The sequence below is a fragment of the Puntigrus tetrazona genome, chromosome 11 (genome assembly GCF_018831695.1).
Source record: "Puntigrus tetrazona isolate hp1 chromosome 11, ASM1883169v1, whole genome shotgun sequence".
NCBI lineage: Eukaryota > Metazoa > Chordata > Actinopteri > Cypriniformes > Cyprinidae > Puntigrus > Puntigrus tetrazona.
The window spans coordinates 5,577,501-5,591,778 of record NC_056709.1 but is presented as its reverse complement, the minus strand read 5'-3'; the positions used below and the strand labels follow the sequence as shown (position 1 = coordinate 5,591,778).

The 14,278-nt window shown below is 35.3% G+C and overlaps 1 protein-coding gene across 2 annotated transcripts; it reads right to left on the bottom strand.

Annotated features, from left to right (window-relative positions):
- Positions 1 to 9,437: 9,437 nt before the first annotated feature.
- mrps16 (mitochondrial ribosomal protein S16) lies at positions 9,438 to 11,992 on the bottom strand. 2 transcript variants are annotated; one of them, XM_043251265.1, is made up of 4 exons: positions 11,862 to 11,992; positions 11,658 to 11,685; positions 10,082 to 10,342; positions 9,438 to 9,966 (listed from the first exon to the last, which is right to left on the bottom strand). In XM_043251265.1, the coding sequence occupies exons 2-4, from the start codon at positions 11,668 to 11,670 to the stop codon at positions 9,842 to 9,844; spliced, it is 399 nt and encodes a 132-aa protein (XP_043107200.1). In that variant the 5' UTR covers positions 11,671 to 11,685; positions 11,862 to 11,992; the 3' UTR covers positions 9,438 to 9,841. The 2 variants fall into 2 exon arrangements, with proteins under 2 accessions (XP_043107200.1, XP_043107199.1); XM_043251264.1 differs by having other exon boundaries at positions 11,768 to 11,926.
- Positions 11,993 to 14,278: the final 2,286 nt, after the last annotated feature.

Sequence of the window (14,278 nt, the reverse complement as noted above, 5' to 3'; positions counted from 1 at the left end):
AAAAGTTGATTGTGTTGTCTTTGTAGAATCTGGTTTTGTGGTAGATGAAATCGTAGTGGTTTGTGTTTGCTGGCTTGTTTGTTCCACACTAGATGAAAATCGTCCAGTTATAAATGAAGTGAATTCTGAAGAACTTTGTCCTTCAGTCGTAGTCGATTGTTGTGCAGGAGATGAAGCCGTTCCTGTTGTGGACAATGTAGCTTGTTGTGTTGAACCACCATCAATGGTAGACGACTGTAATGAGGTCAGACTCATAGGTGTCACAGCTGTTGTAAAAGTTAACTGTGCTGTCTGTGTAGCCTGTGATTCTGTGGTAGATGAAATCTGAGTGGTTTGTATTTGCTGGCTTGTTTGTTCAACATTAGATGAAGACATGTGTATTGCAGATGAAGTGAAGTCAGAAATACTTTGCCTTTCAGTCGTAGACAATGGAGGTGTAAAAGACGGAGGCGTACCTGTTGTGAACAATGTAGCTTCTTGTGTTGAACCACCTTCAACGGTAGATGATTGGAATGAGGTCATGCCCACAGGTGTTACAGTTGTTGTAAAAGTTGATTGTGTTATCTTTGTAGAATCTGGTTTTGTGGTAGATGAAATCGTAGTGGTTTGTGTTTGCTGGCTTGTTTGTTCCACACTAGATGTAAAGATTTCAGTTAAAGATGAAGTGAATTCTGAATTACTTTCCGCTTCAGTTGCAGTCGATGATTGTGCAGGAGACGAAGGTATGCCTGTTGTGGACAATGTACCTTGTTGTATTGAACTACCTTCAATGGTAGAAGACTGTATAGAGGTCAGGCTCATAGGTGTCATGGCTGTTGGATGAGTTAATTGTGCTGTCTCTGTAGCCTGTGAATCTCTAGTAGTCGGAGTTTGGGTAGGTTGTGATTGCTGGCTTGTTTGTTCAACATTAGATGAAGACATCCGTATTGCAGATGAAGTGAATTCTGAGGTCCTTTGCCCTTCAGTCGTAGGCAATGGTCGTTCAGGAGATGAAGTCATACTTTTTGTGAACAATGTAGCTTCTTGTGTTGAACCACCTTCAATGGTAGATGATTGTAATGAGATCATAGTCATAGGTGTTACAGCTGTTGTAAAAGTAGACTGTCCTCTCGATGTAGATTCTGGTTCAGTGGTAGATGAAATCTGAGTGGTTTGTATTTGCTGGCTTGTTTGTTCCACACTAGATGAAAATCGTCCAGTTATAAATGAAGTGAATTCTGAAGAACTTTGTCCTTCAGTCGTAGTCGATTGTTGTGCAGGAGATGAAGCCGTTCCTGTTGTGGACAATGTAGCTTGTTGTGTTGAACCACCATCAATGGTAGACGACTGTAATGAGGTCAGACTCATAGGTGTTAAAGCTGTTGTAAAAGTAGACTGTCCTCTCGATGTAGATTCTGGTTCAGTGGTAGATGAAATCTGAGTGGTTTGTATTTGCTGGCTTGTTTCTTCCACACTAGATGAAAATTGTCCAGTTATAGATGAAGTGAACTCTGAAGAACTTTGTTCTTCAGTCGTAGTCGATGGTTGTGCAGGAGACAAATGCATTCTTGTTGTGGACAATGTAGCTTGTTGTGTTGAACCACCTTCAATGGTAGACGACTGTAATGACGTCAGACTCATAGGTGTCACAGCTGTTGTAAAAGTTAATTGTGCTGTCTGTGTAGCCTGTGATTCTGTAGTAGACGGAAATTGGGTGGTTTGTGATTGCTGGCTTGTTTGTTCAACATTAGATGAAGACATGTGTATTGCAGATGAAGTGAACTCAGAAATACTTTGCCTTTCAGTCGTAGACAATGGAGGTGCAAAAGACGGAGGCGTACCTGTTGTGTACAATGTAGCTTCTTGTGTTGAACCACCTTCAACGGTAGATGATTGGAATGAGGTCATGCCCACAGGTGTTACAGTTGTTGTAAAAGTTGATTGTGTTGTCTTTGTAGAATCTGGTTTTGTGGTAGATGAAATCGTAGTGGTTTGTGTTTGCTGACTTGTTTGTTCCACACTAGATGTAAAGTTTTCAGTTAAAGATGAAGTGAATTCTGAATTACTTTCCGCTTCAGTTACAGTCGATGATTGTGCAGGAGACAAAGGTATACCTGTTGTGGACAATGTACCTTGTTGTGTTGAACTACCTTCAATGGTAGAAGACTGTATAGAGGTCAGGCTCATAGGTGTCACGGCTGTTGGATGAGTTAATTGTGCTGTCTCTGTAGCCTGTGAATCTGTAGTAGACTGAGTTTGGGTGGGTTGTGATTGCTGGCTTGTTTGTTCAACATTAGATGACGACATCCGTATTGCAGATGAAGTGAATTCTGAGCTCCTTTGCCCTTCAGTCGTAGGCAATGGTCGTTCAGGAGATGAAGTCATACTTTTTGTGAACAATGTAGCTTCTTGTGTTGAACCACCTTCAATGGTAGATGATTGTAATGAGATCATAGTCATAGGTGTTACAGCTGTTGTAAAAGTAGACTGTCCTCTCGATGTAGATTCTGGTTCAGTGGTAGATGAAATCTGAGTGGTTTGTATTTGCTGGCTTGTTTGTTCCACACTAGATGAAAATCGTCCAGTTATAAATGAAGTGAATTCTGAAGAACTTTGTCCTTCAGTCGTAGTCGATTGTTGTGCAGGAGATGAAGCCGTTCCTGTTAGGGATAATGTTGCTTCTTGGGTTGAACCACTTTCAATGGTAGATGATTGTAATGAGATCATAGTCATAGGTGTTACAGCTGTTGTAAAAGTAGACTGTCCTCTTGATGTAGATTCTGGTTCAGTGGTAGATGAAATCTGAGTGGTTTGCATTTGCTGGCTTGTTTCTTCCACACTAGATGAAAATTGTCCAGTTATAGATGAAGTAAACTCTGAAATTCTTTGTTCTTTAGTCGTAGTCGATGGTTGTGCAGGAGACGAAGGCATTCGTGTTGTGGACAATGTAGCTTGTTGTGTTGAACCACTTTCAATGGTAGACGACTGTAATGAGGTCAGACTCATAGGTGTTACATCTGTTGTAAAAGTGGATTCAGCTGTCATTTTAGATTTTGATTCTGTGGTAGATGATTTTTGAGTTGTTTGTGTTTGCTGACTGCTTTGTTCCACACTGGATGTAAACTTTCCATTTATAGATGAAGTGAATTCTGAATTACTTTGCACTTCAGTCGTAGTCGATGGTTGTGAAGGAGACGGAGACGTACCTGTTGTGATCAATGTAGCTTGTTGTGTTGAACCACCTTCAATGGTAGACGACTGTAATGACGTCAGACTCATAGGTGTCATAGCTGTTGTAAAAGTTAATTGTGCTGTCTGTGTAGCCTGAGATTCTGTAGTAGACGGAAATTGGGTGGTTTGTGATTGCTGGCTTGTTTGTTCAACATTAGATGAAGACATCCGTATTGCAGATGAAGTGAACTCTGAAGTACTTTGCTTTTCAGTCGTAGGCAATGGAGTTGCAACAGACGAAGACGTAGCTGTTGTGGACAATATAGCTTTTTGTGTTGAACCATCTTCAATGGTAGATGATTGGAATGAGGTCATGCGCTCAGGTGTTATAATTGTTGCAAATGTTGATTGTGTTGTCTTTATAGAATCTGGTTTTGTAGGAGATGAAATCGGAGTGGTTTGTGTTTCCTGGCTAGTTTTTTCCACACTAGATGTAAAGTTTCCAGTTTTAGATGAAGTGAATTCTGACTTACTTTGTGCTTCAGTCATAGTCGATGGTTGTGCAGGAGACGAAGGTATACCTGTTGTGAACAATTTAGCTTTTTGTGTTGAACCACCTTCAATGGTAGACGACTGTAATGAGGTGAGACTCATAGGTGTTACAGCTGTTGTAAAAGTAGATTGTCCTGTCGATGTAGAATCTGGTTCAGTCGTAGATGAAATTTGAGTGGTTTTTACTTGCTGGCTTGTTTCTTCCACACTAGATGAAAATTGTCCATTTATAGATGAAGTGAATTTTGAAGTACTTTGTCCTTCAGTCATATATGATTGTGATGCTGGAGATGAAACTTTACCTGCCGTGGACAATGCAGCTTCCAGTGTTGATCCATTTTCAAATGTAGATGATTCTAATGTGGTCATGCTTACAGGTATGACAGCTGATGGAAACGTTAATTGTGCTGTTGTAGTAAATTCTGGTTCTGTAGTTGATAGAATCTGAGTATTTTGTGTTTGCTGGCTTATTTGTTCAATGTTAGATGAAGACATTCCAATTTCAGATGAAGTCAATTTTGATGTACTTTGCTCAGTCGTAGGCAAAGGTGGTTGAGGAGATGAAGGCATACTTTCTGTGGACAATATAGCTTCTTGTGTTGAAGCACCTTCAATGGTATATGATTGGAATTGGGTCATGCTCATAGGTATTATAGAAGTTGATTGTGCTGTTGCTGTAATTTCTGGTTTTGTGGTAGATGATATCTGGGTGGTTTGTCTTTGATGGCTTGTCACTTCTGCACTAGATGAAAATCTTCCAGTTATAGATGAAGTGAATTCTGAGGTACTTTGCCATTTAGTCATAGGTGATGGTGGTGCAGATGATGGCATACCTGTTGTGGATAATGAAGCTTCTTGTGTTGAACTATCTTCTAATATGGTTGTGCTTAAAGGTGTTACAGCTGTTTCAAATGTGGATTGAGCTCTGGTTGTAGATTCTGCTTCTGTGGTATAAGGAAACTGAGTGGTTTGTGTCTGCTGGCTTGTTTTGTTTACACTGAATAAAGACAGTTCTGCTATAGTTGACCTGATTTCTGATGCACTTTGTTCTTCAAATAGAATGGAAGATACAGTTGTACCTGTTGCAGATGTTGTAGCTTCCAGTGTTGAACTAATTTCTCTTGCAGGTGACTGGAATGAAGTCATGCTCATGGATTCTGATTCAGTAGTAAAAGGAAGCTGATTGATTTGTGTCTGTTCACTTGTTTGTACTACATTGGATGAAGACACTTCTATTGTGGATAAAGTAAATTCCGATTTATTTCGTTCAGTTATAGGCGATGGTTGTGATGAAGATGATGATGAAGGTGTACATATAGTGGACAATACAGCTTCTGCTGTTAAACCATTTTTAAGTGTTGATGATTTAATTGTAGTTGCACTCATAAGCTTCACAGCTGTTATAAATGTGGATTGAGCTTCTGTTGTAGATTGTGAGTCTGTGGTAGAAGTAAACTGATTGGTTTGTGTTTGGTGGCTTGTCTGCTGTCCATTAGATGTATTTATCTTTGTTGAAGATGAAGTTAATTTTGTTGTTATCTGTCCTTTTGCTTCTGTAGCAGACAAAGATGCAGCCTTGGCTAAGTAAAAAGAGTAGTAAGTAAGGTTTATTGAAATATTTATTTGAATGTATTTTGTTAGTGTATGAAATTAAATCTGACATGCTGTTTACTACTTTTATCTGATATTCTGATATTGGACAATTCAGACCTTGATATTAAGGGTGAATCAGTTTTTCTTAAAAGTGTACTATTTCATTATCTATCTTTGAAATACTGTCTTAATTTGTTTAATTGATTTTATTTTATTCTTTAATGTTTATTGATTTTTGTAGTGCAGGGAGTTTTTTTATCACTTGCCTTTTATAATCTTAAAATATTGTCATTTTTGTATTTACATCATTAATTGTACACTCAAATTTTGTCCGTGTCTATCACATACCACTGTTAGGAGTATTTATCATAGATGTATATAACGTAACATGGATATAACATATTTGTCTACTACTCTAGTTCAACAGCATCCAACTTGATTAAATTACAAACTGATTGCTATTTAGATGTTTGATGTAAGGCAGGTGAGAGATTGTGAAGTAAAATATTGTGTGTAAAAGACACACACACACACTCTACAGTATAATAGAATTTGAAGTTACAGTAAGATTTGATTTTATTGAAGTCTTTTTCACCAGCTTGTTTTTGACAAAATGCCAGCATATTTTATTAATTAATTAATTTATTTGTTATTGTTTTAATTAATCAATTTAATTTAAACCTAAAGAATGAAAAGCTTTTAAAACTTACCTGAATTTGCTCCAGGTCTTATAACTGTGAAATATACAAGCAGGACTGAGACAACAAAGTGTTTTTTCCCCCAGAAATACATGTTGAGATCACTTCCGTGAGATGGTAGTTTAAAATGAATAATTATTTTTAAAGTATATCTTTTGATGTTTGCTCTCTCCTGCACAACTTTTATGAAAATAGTCATCCAAATGAACCTTCAATCAGTGTTTCCCCTCTGTTAAATTTCAACATCAACCTGATGAAGAAGAGCGTGCGTGTTTCCTGCAAACAATAAATGTCATCAGGTATAGGAAATTTTGCATAAAAAAAAGTTAAGTTCACGCCTTGAGTAAACCGCATTGACTGAGAGTTCATGTGGTTTTGAAATGCATAAACAGTTACATGACCTTCACTTGTTACACCCTTTCTGAGGAATTCTGAGTATGGTATATTGTAATAAATCCAAGAGAAAGAAAGAAACTTTCTCCTTTTCATTTGTGTGTTTTCTGAAAATGTGTATTTGATCTCATTTGTACTTGTTCTACTTAAAAACAAGAGTATATTGAAGACAAAAGGAACTGCTAAAACAATTATCATGATTATGTGTACATATACAATAAAACATAAAATTTATAGCATATTTCAGTTCATACATTGCAATTAGATTTAAAACATTTTGTCGGTCATGATAAATCCTTTAAGAGTGAATAATGCCCAATAATACCTAGTCTATTACTCAAAATAAGCAAAAAATTACCTGAAAGATCCAACTCAGTTGTTTCCAAAATTTAAACAGACAGGAGGTATCTATCAGATTGAAATCTGTATTTTGCGTTGATGCCTTATTTATATTCAAGTTTTGTTATAACCTAATAGGTGACAAAGTGAAAAACACTATCGTGTTACATTCTTCCGAAACTCAGTAGTTAAGTCTATAAGCTAGTTCGCACCAGTCACAGTACAGGGAAACACAGATATGTTGCTATGAGGTTGCTAGGCTATGCATAGATATGGCTTGGAGCCACTTCTTCAGTGTAAGTCTGTCACATTTTCTATCAGTTTTTTTTGTCTGTCAAAAAAAAAGAAGATAAATCTGTTTGTTGTGTAAAGTGACAGCATACCTCTTGTCAACAAACCACATGATTTGAGAGATCATTTATGTCCTTCACAGAAACAATGCAGGACGTGCTTTGTACTGACATTTAATACTTTGGGTTTCTTTTGCTCTTGTGACATTCTATAAATAGTGACATTGTGTTAATCAATATTATATGGCAACCACAGAAAAACAATGACTCTAGATGTAGAATATGTTCTTGACCTAAGGTAATTTCTTCCACACCTGTTTGCTAAAACCTATTTCTTTTTTTTTTTTTTTGAGTCATAGAGAATATCCTTACTCATATACCTTTCATAAAACCGAAAGGTACTTCTATAAAAACGTCCATACTATGGGGAACAAATCCCATTAAACTGCACTGCATTAAAGTGTTAAAAAATAATCATTTATCCATCATAGGTGTGCTCTAAAAAGCATTAATTTAAAGGATTTACCATTTTTTTCATTAAGATTTTTTTTTTAAGAAAGACATAATGGTTGAGCTGATTTGCTGGTTTTAGCTGAATCAGTGTTTAGCTGAGAATCAGACCAGTCTGAGAGACCAGCCAAGACTGGCTTGGGGTTTGAGTTTGATTTTGTTTTCCCAGTATGGCATACCTTTTTTTATTATTCCAGTAAGCCCTGAACCCCATTGAACACCTTTAGGATGGAAGGTAACAGTGAAACTGAATGATGCTTTTGTTTATTAAGCTTATTTTTGTTGCATGTAAAACTCACTGCAAACTGCGCAATAAACCTGTTTTTAACATCTTCTTTAGTAACAGGCTTTTATGAAGCATCATAAAAATGTTCTACGGGTCTGTTACGCCTTAACAATGCTGTCGGAATGCACAACGTAAACCTAAAAGCGAGTTGTGCATTCACTTTCAACAAAATTATACACAGTATCCTTTACCATAGATGGTTTTGAAATCACATAGTAGGAATTTTCAGTTTGATACTCTACTTTTCAGAAAATTTAATATAAAGTCAAGCGTTGCATAAGTATCTTCCAATTAAAAAAGGCTGATGGTGTGGTGCAATCTGAACAATCTGGTCCTGAACATCAAGAAAACAAAAAGAGCTTATTGTTGATTTCAGGAGAAAACAGGATGTACACACAACATTGTATATCAATGAGGAGATGTTGGAGAGTGTTCAGTTTTACAATTCAGAGGAACTCACATGGACAATGGACATCACAGAATTGAGAAGGCACAGAAGAGGCTATATTTCTTAAGAATGTTAAGGAAGATAAACCTGGCACAAGTGCTCCTGGTGTCATTCTACAGGTACTCCATCAAGAGTATCCTAACTTATGGTATTCTGGTGTGGTATGGTAATAGCTCCACATCTGACAAAAAGGTTCTGCATAAGGTTATTGAGACAGCACAAAATATCACAAAACAATAGCTTCCTGCCCTGGATGTTTACCTCTTGCCTTCTGCAGAAAATACAAAATATCTAGAAGGACCCATATCACCCAGCACATAATGTATTCTGTTGCCATCTGGGAGACATTACAGGTCTATCAAAACATGTATGCAAGATTCCTGACGCCATAACCGTATTGAATAATGAACTGAAAACAAATTTTTGACATGTGGAGAACCTGTCTTTATATTGAGCACTGAGCACTTATTTTAAACCTTTTTCAAAAAGTTATTTTATTTGTAGCATGCATCTGATAACTGTTAGGACTTTCAAATTTTGTATTTACAAAAAATATACACATTTAACACAGCAGCAAGGAGTTTGTAGAAATACTGAGTAATCTAAACTTATCATAAAAAAAAAAAAAAAAAAAAAAAAAAGTTGACATAGGTAAATCTCATTTATGTTTCCTCGTTCCATGTGGAATTGTATGCACTCATTTTAAGGTGTGGATTGACCTGTTAAGGTTTCTTGCATTTTATTGAAAATCACCAAAGAGTATGCCAACATATTTAAAAGGTTTTTGTATGTATGTATGTATGTATGTGTGTGTGTATATATATATATATATATATATATATATATATATATATATAAATACACAGCGCACCCAAACCATTGATAAATTAACAAGGCTTTACATATCTTTTGCAGTCCTCATAAGAATTTAAAGTACTTGCTTATGCAGATTAACTATTCAGTCTGAAAAGCATGTTCCATGTCACATATTCCAATTGCATATATATATATATATATATATATATATATATATATATATATATAAAAAATCAATTAAAAGTGAGCAGACTACTTCTGATGATTTCTACTTCAAATGCTTTATGTCTATAAAGCATTTGAATAACTTATAAAGCTGATATTTACCTGTATATTTCACAAGCTGACCTCAGAAAGAGCCATCTGATACATATTACATTTATTTAATACCGGTACATGGGTGTATACAGATACATCAGTACATTGTTTGCTGTAAAGGAGTTACACAATTGTGTAACATTTATAGGTTTTTATCACATGACCTGAAATTAAACAAGGAAGACTGTTAATTTCAACTCTCAGTCTAGGTTCCTCAGACAACATTTATTAAATTCTTTTGTAAGCCAATCACTGGCTCCCAGTAACAAACAGATCCAGATAACGTGTTTGCATCAGATTAATGATTATAAAATTCACTTTCATTTAAAAAAATCCCTTCATCTTTCAAACTAAGCTCTACTGTATTGGGTAATAATGAAATTTTAAATCAAGCAGCATCTGAAATAAAATGCCACATCACCACTACTGAGAACACTTTATTTTGCATTTACAGCGCCTCCTTTTGCTCTGCTTGTTCTTGACTGTCTGTTTTAACTTCTGTGAAAGCCATCTTTTGTCTCCGCTCCGCTTCTGTAATTGTCATTGGATGCAGTGGGAAAAATCCAGCCAATCCTACTCAGAGAAAACAAGATAAAAATGTGAGGTATGTGCGACTGGTCTCTTGCTGTAATCATCACTAAACATTAAATGAAATGTGAGAAATCACATTCGTTAGGTAGAAGCTCACCTAGAAGTTTGGCCACCGGTCTTGTTGTATGAGCCCCACAAGCAATCCAGTACTTGATTCTATCGTAATTGAAGGCGACAAGTTTTTCATTGTGTATGTTTGGGAGAGGGTCATATGAGCCCAGTTGCTCAATATATTTGCCATCTCTTGACCGTTTATTATAAGCAGCTACAATGCGGTAGAAGGGTCTGTTAGTGGCACCTCCTAGTGCCAACCTGATGACCACATACCCACCCTGATATTTTTTGAGCAGGAAAGAAGCTAAGAGAGACATAATGCATAAACAATGTAAGTTTCACAATGACAATGCTTAATGTCACAAATTATAAGGCTTTAACTCAGAAGCAGTAAGACTAGGTCCTGTATTTTGTCCTGTAGGAGACTGTATTTTGGATATCTTGAAATAGGATTTTTGCACAGACCGATTGTTTTATGTCTTTAGACCTCAATGTATCATCGTGAGCTGCAGGGTTTAAATTGCCTTTCTCTGTGTATGGGGGTTTTTTTTAAGCTGAGAGTCCCATTGATAGGTTACCATGGTTTGAGTTAAAAATTAAGCAACAAAGTCACCTACATCTTGGCTGCCCTGGGGATATGCAGATAAGCTTCAAACCTGAAATTCTGGTTGAACTAACCCTTTAAAGTCAGTTATTCAAAAGGTTTAATCTGGATCAGAATAATCTAGATTTGTAATCCCATGTTTTGCTATCCAGGATCAGCCAATTTGTTTTACTTTTCTTTTTACTGTTTTTTCAAATACACACACACACACACACACACACACACACACACACACACACACACACACACACAAAAACACACATACACACAGGGATTGGACAATGAAACTGATACGGCCAGTTTTAGACCACAATAATTCATTAGTATGGTATAGGGCCTCCTTTTGTGGCCAATAGAGCAGCAATTTGTCTTGGGAATGACAGATACAAGTCTGGATACCATGGCTCTTGATCACAAAGACTTGCCTCTGGGTTACAGATGCGCCAGCAAGACATGCACCAACAATTTCTCCTCTTTTGAACTCTAATATGTCACCCATAATGTCGTGTGCATTGCAATATTTTAAGCAAAAATGTGCTATTACTCTGCTAATTAAACCTTCACACTCTGCTCTTACTGGTGGAATGTGCAATCAATTAAGTTTTGGCCACCAGGCTGGTCAAATTTAGCCATGAAACCTCCAACACTAAACTGGCCAGTGTTTCATTTTTCCAACCCCTGTATGCATGTATGTATGTATGTATGCATGCATGCATGTCTACAACATGTTATAAATATTTTATGAATCCATTCTGTACAAACCATTTTTTTTATTAAAGGTATCCCAATTTTACTAAAAAGTTCTGAACACCACAAACCGACGAATTGATACATATCAAAGCCAAGACTGAACTTGGTGATGTAATTCGATTTCGGAACGTTTTTTTCCCAAGATATAATTCATTCCGATAGATGAAATCTGATCAGATTACTTATTACTTAGGAATTACTGTTAAATGAAGGAACCATTAAAAATAACTAATACCTAAAATAAATTGCATTAAAAAATACTTACATAAATGGACCATGACTGACAAACAACTCTGTTGAAGACAAAAGAGAGTAATTCAACAAAACAGATAAAAGTAGCGTTATGTACCACATTTCGCGTAAAAACACGCATACCTTAGAAATCCGGTAACTTCATTAACATACAACTATAATATTATTCAATGTAAACGTAACGTTTATGTAATAGCGCTTAAACACACGCAACTACCTGGAAACAATCAACAACATGACATTCAAAAGGGCGCAGACATCTTTTTCTGCCGCAACGGAAGAGTGTTTATCGTCTTCTTCTGTGGATTTTTTGGTGCGTAGCATTTTAGGTGCATACCTCCATCTGCTGTGTCGGAGTATGAAGTGATTTTAGACTACGTGTATAAATATGATATATAATGAATTGTAAAACGTTTTTATTATTTTTATCAGATCCTTCTTTTGTGTTCTAAATGTTGCATATAAAAAATTCGCTATATTCAGTGTTCTGTAGTTGTCCTTGTAGTTAATTCTTTCCTGTTCATATACCTAGGACAGAGTATGAACACCCAACAATGTCCTTTACTTGGCATTAGAGTGTTTATCGATCCTACTATAGTGAAAGCTTTTCTCATGAATATTAAGTTATTAAGTAATATTAACTTACGTCTGTATTCGTTACAGCAATTTAACGTTATTATATATGTGTCAACAGTAGGTGGCGGTTTTGTTCTACAAAGATCTGTTAGAGTAAAGCTGCAGTCTCAGACCAACACTTACAAACCTACCGGGTTTTTTTTTTCCAGACAGTGCCACCTGCTGTTTGGTTGAACATTTGTTTTGTAGCGTGTGTACCTTAACAACTTCCAACATTATAAAACTTATAGCAAAAAGTAAAATCAGACAAGTATAGTTATTAATTTAAGTTATTCCTGAAAATTACCAGGTTTTATAGCATAAATCATTGCAGAATGTTATTACACCAACAAACTTATATACTATTTTAGTATTTAATTATAGTTTAGATACATAGATGCACTGTTATTTTCAAACATGTGGTGCGTATCGTTACCTTAGCAAGTGGTTGATTGGATCAAAATTGTTGTCGAAAGATGGCATTATTTATAATATTTACAGCTTTCTGTTTCATTGCCACATTATGGGATACTTAATATGATTTCTAAAAAAATGTTAAATTAAAAATGTTAAAATAAAATTTGTATATAATACAATTATTATTTGTAACATATTTTAGTATTATACAGGTCTACTGTATGTTTTACTGTATAACTACTATTATTTCATACTAATATTGGTACTACATTTACTATTAGTAGTAGCAGTATGTGTAATATTGCACATTTTTTATTGTACTTTACAAATCTCAAAGTGCTACCACAGAAAATAACAGTAACAAAATAACAGTGTAACAATTAGAAATAAGTTCTGTAATAATTATAATAATATTTCTAAAATAATAATTACAAACAAGATCTTTGAAATAAAATGTGGCCTTGAGGTTATTTTCATCAAAATATCAAGTAATCTGCACAGAATTGACAATATGAGCTCTACTGGGTTATCTAAATAATTTGCGTGTGATTTCTGTATTTTTTCCAACAGAAGGATATTAAAATTAAAAAAGAGGCCTCAGTTTTTCAACAGCAACAGGATTACAACAGCATTTTCTTTTAGTGAAGAGAAATGAAAAATCTCCCCAACAAAGAACGTAAAGCATCTTTTTTTATTTTATGTTATTTATTTTTTTACCATTTTTCTCAGATTTTTATTTTACAGCTCAATGACTTGTAGGACCATATGAAAAAGAATACAAAAATACATTTTGGTGTGAGAAAATTACTCCGAGCACTGTAATTTAATGTATGTAAATATAACAAATACTTTATAATTAGGAAAACAATAAATGACTATGAAAATATTTAAGTAACTTCTATTCATAAATGCAATTAATAAAAATAAACCAGACTTAATGCATTAAATCATAACCTAGTATGTGTAATATTTTATAAAATAATGCATTTAGTCATAGCGTAATATTTTATATTTTTAATAGCTCAAGTTGCAATATATCATCTTCCAAACAGCAGGTGGCACTGTCTGAAAAAACAATAGTTCTGGCAGTGCTGGTTTGAGCATGCAGTTCTGAGAGTGCAGTTGGGCCTCCGGGCCGCAGCTTTATAATGATGGTTTTGTGTAAGCTTTCAAAAGACATTACCTGAAGGTCCAAGCACCAGCAAAAACCCTAAGTCCTAGAAGTACTAAATTTGTTTAGTAGGATGTTACCCAATCTCCCTCACTATTCAGGTACACACATACATGCACACTGATCAGATCTTAGATGGTGCTATAATATTTTCTTTTACATTTTTGCTAATTTATTTGCCATTATCAGATTACAATCGTGTGTCTGTGTATAAACCTTCAGAGACAAACAAGAAGATCATACAGGTTTGGTACATTTGTATCAAACTTCAGTTAAATGAAAAGCAACATATTCCAAAATGTGCAGAGATAAAAGGTTGTGTGCATATGGAGCAAAGATTTGTGATGCAGCGGACCGTATTTTAACATCCCCCACCTATTCAATTTGTTAATTACTGATTTATGGATATGCTGTGTAGTGATTGGTATGAT

Coding starts and splice junctions, on each gene's coding strand:
- mrps16 (XM_043251265.1), bottom strand. Junction 9,967..10,081: donor ACCGGTGGCCAAACTTCTAG/GTGAGCTTCTAC, acceptor TTCTCTGAGTAG/GATTGGCTGGATTTTTCCCA.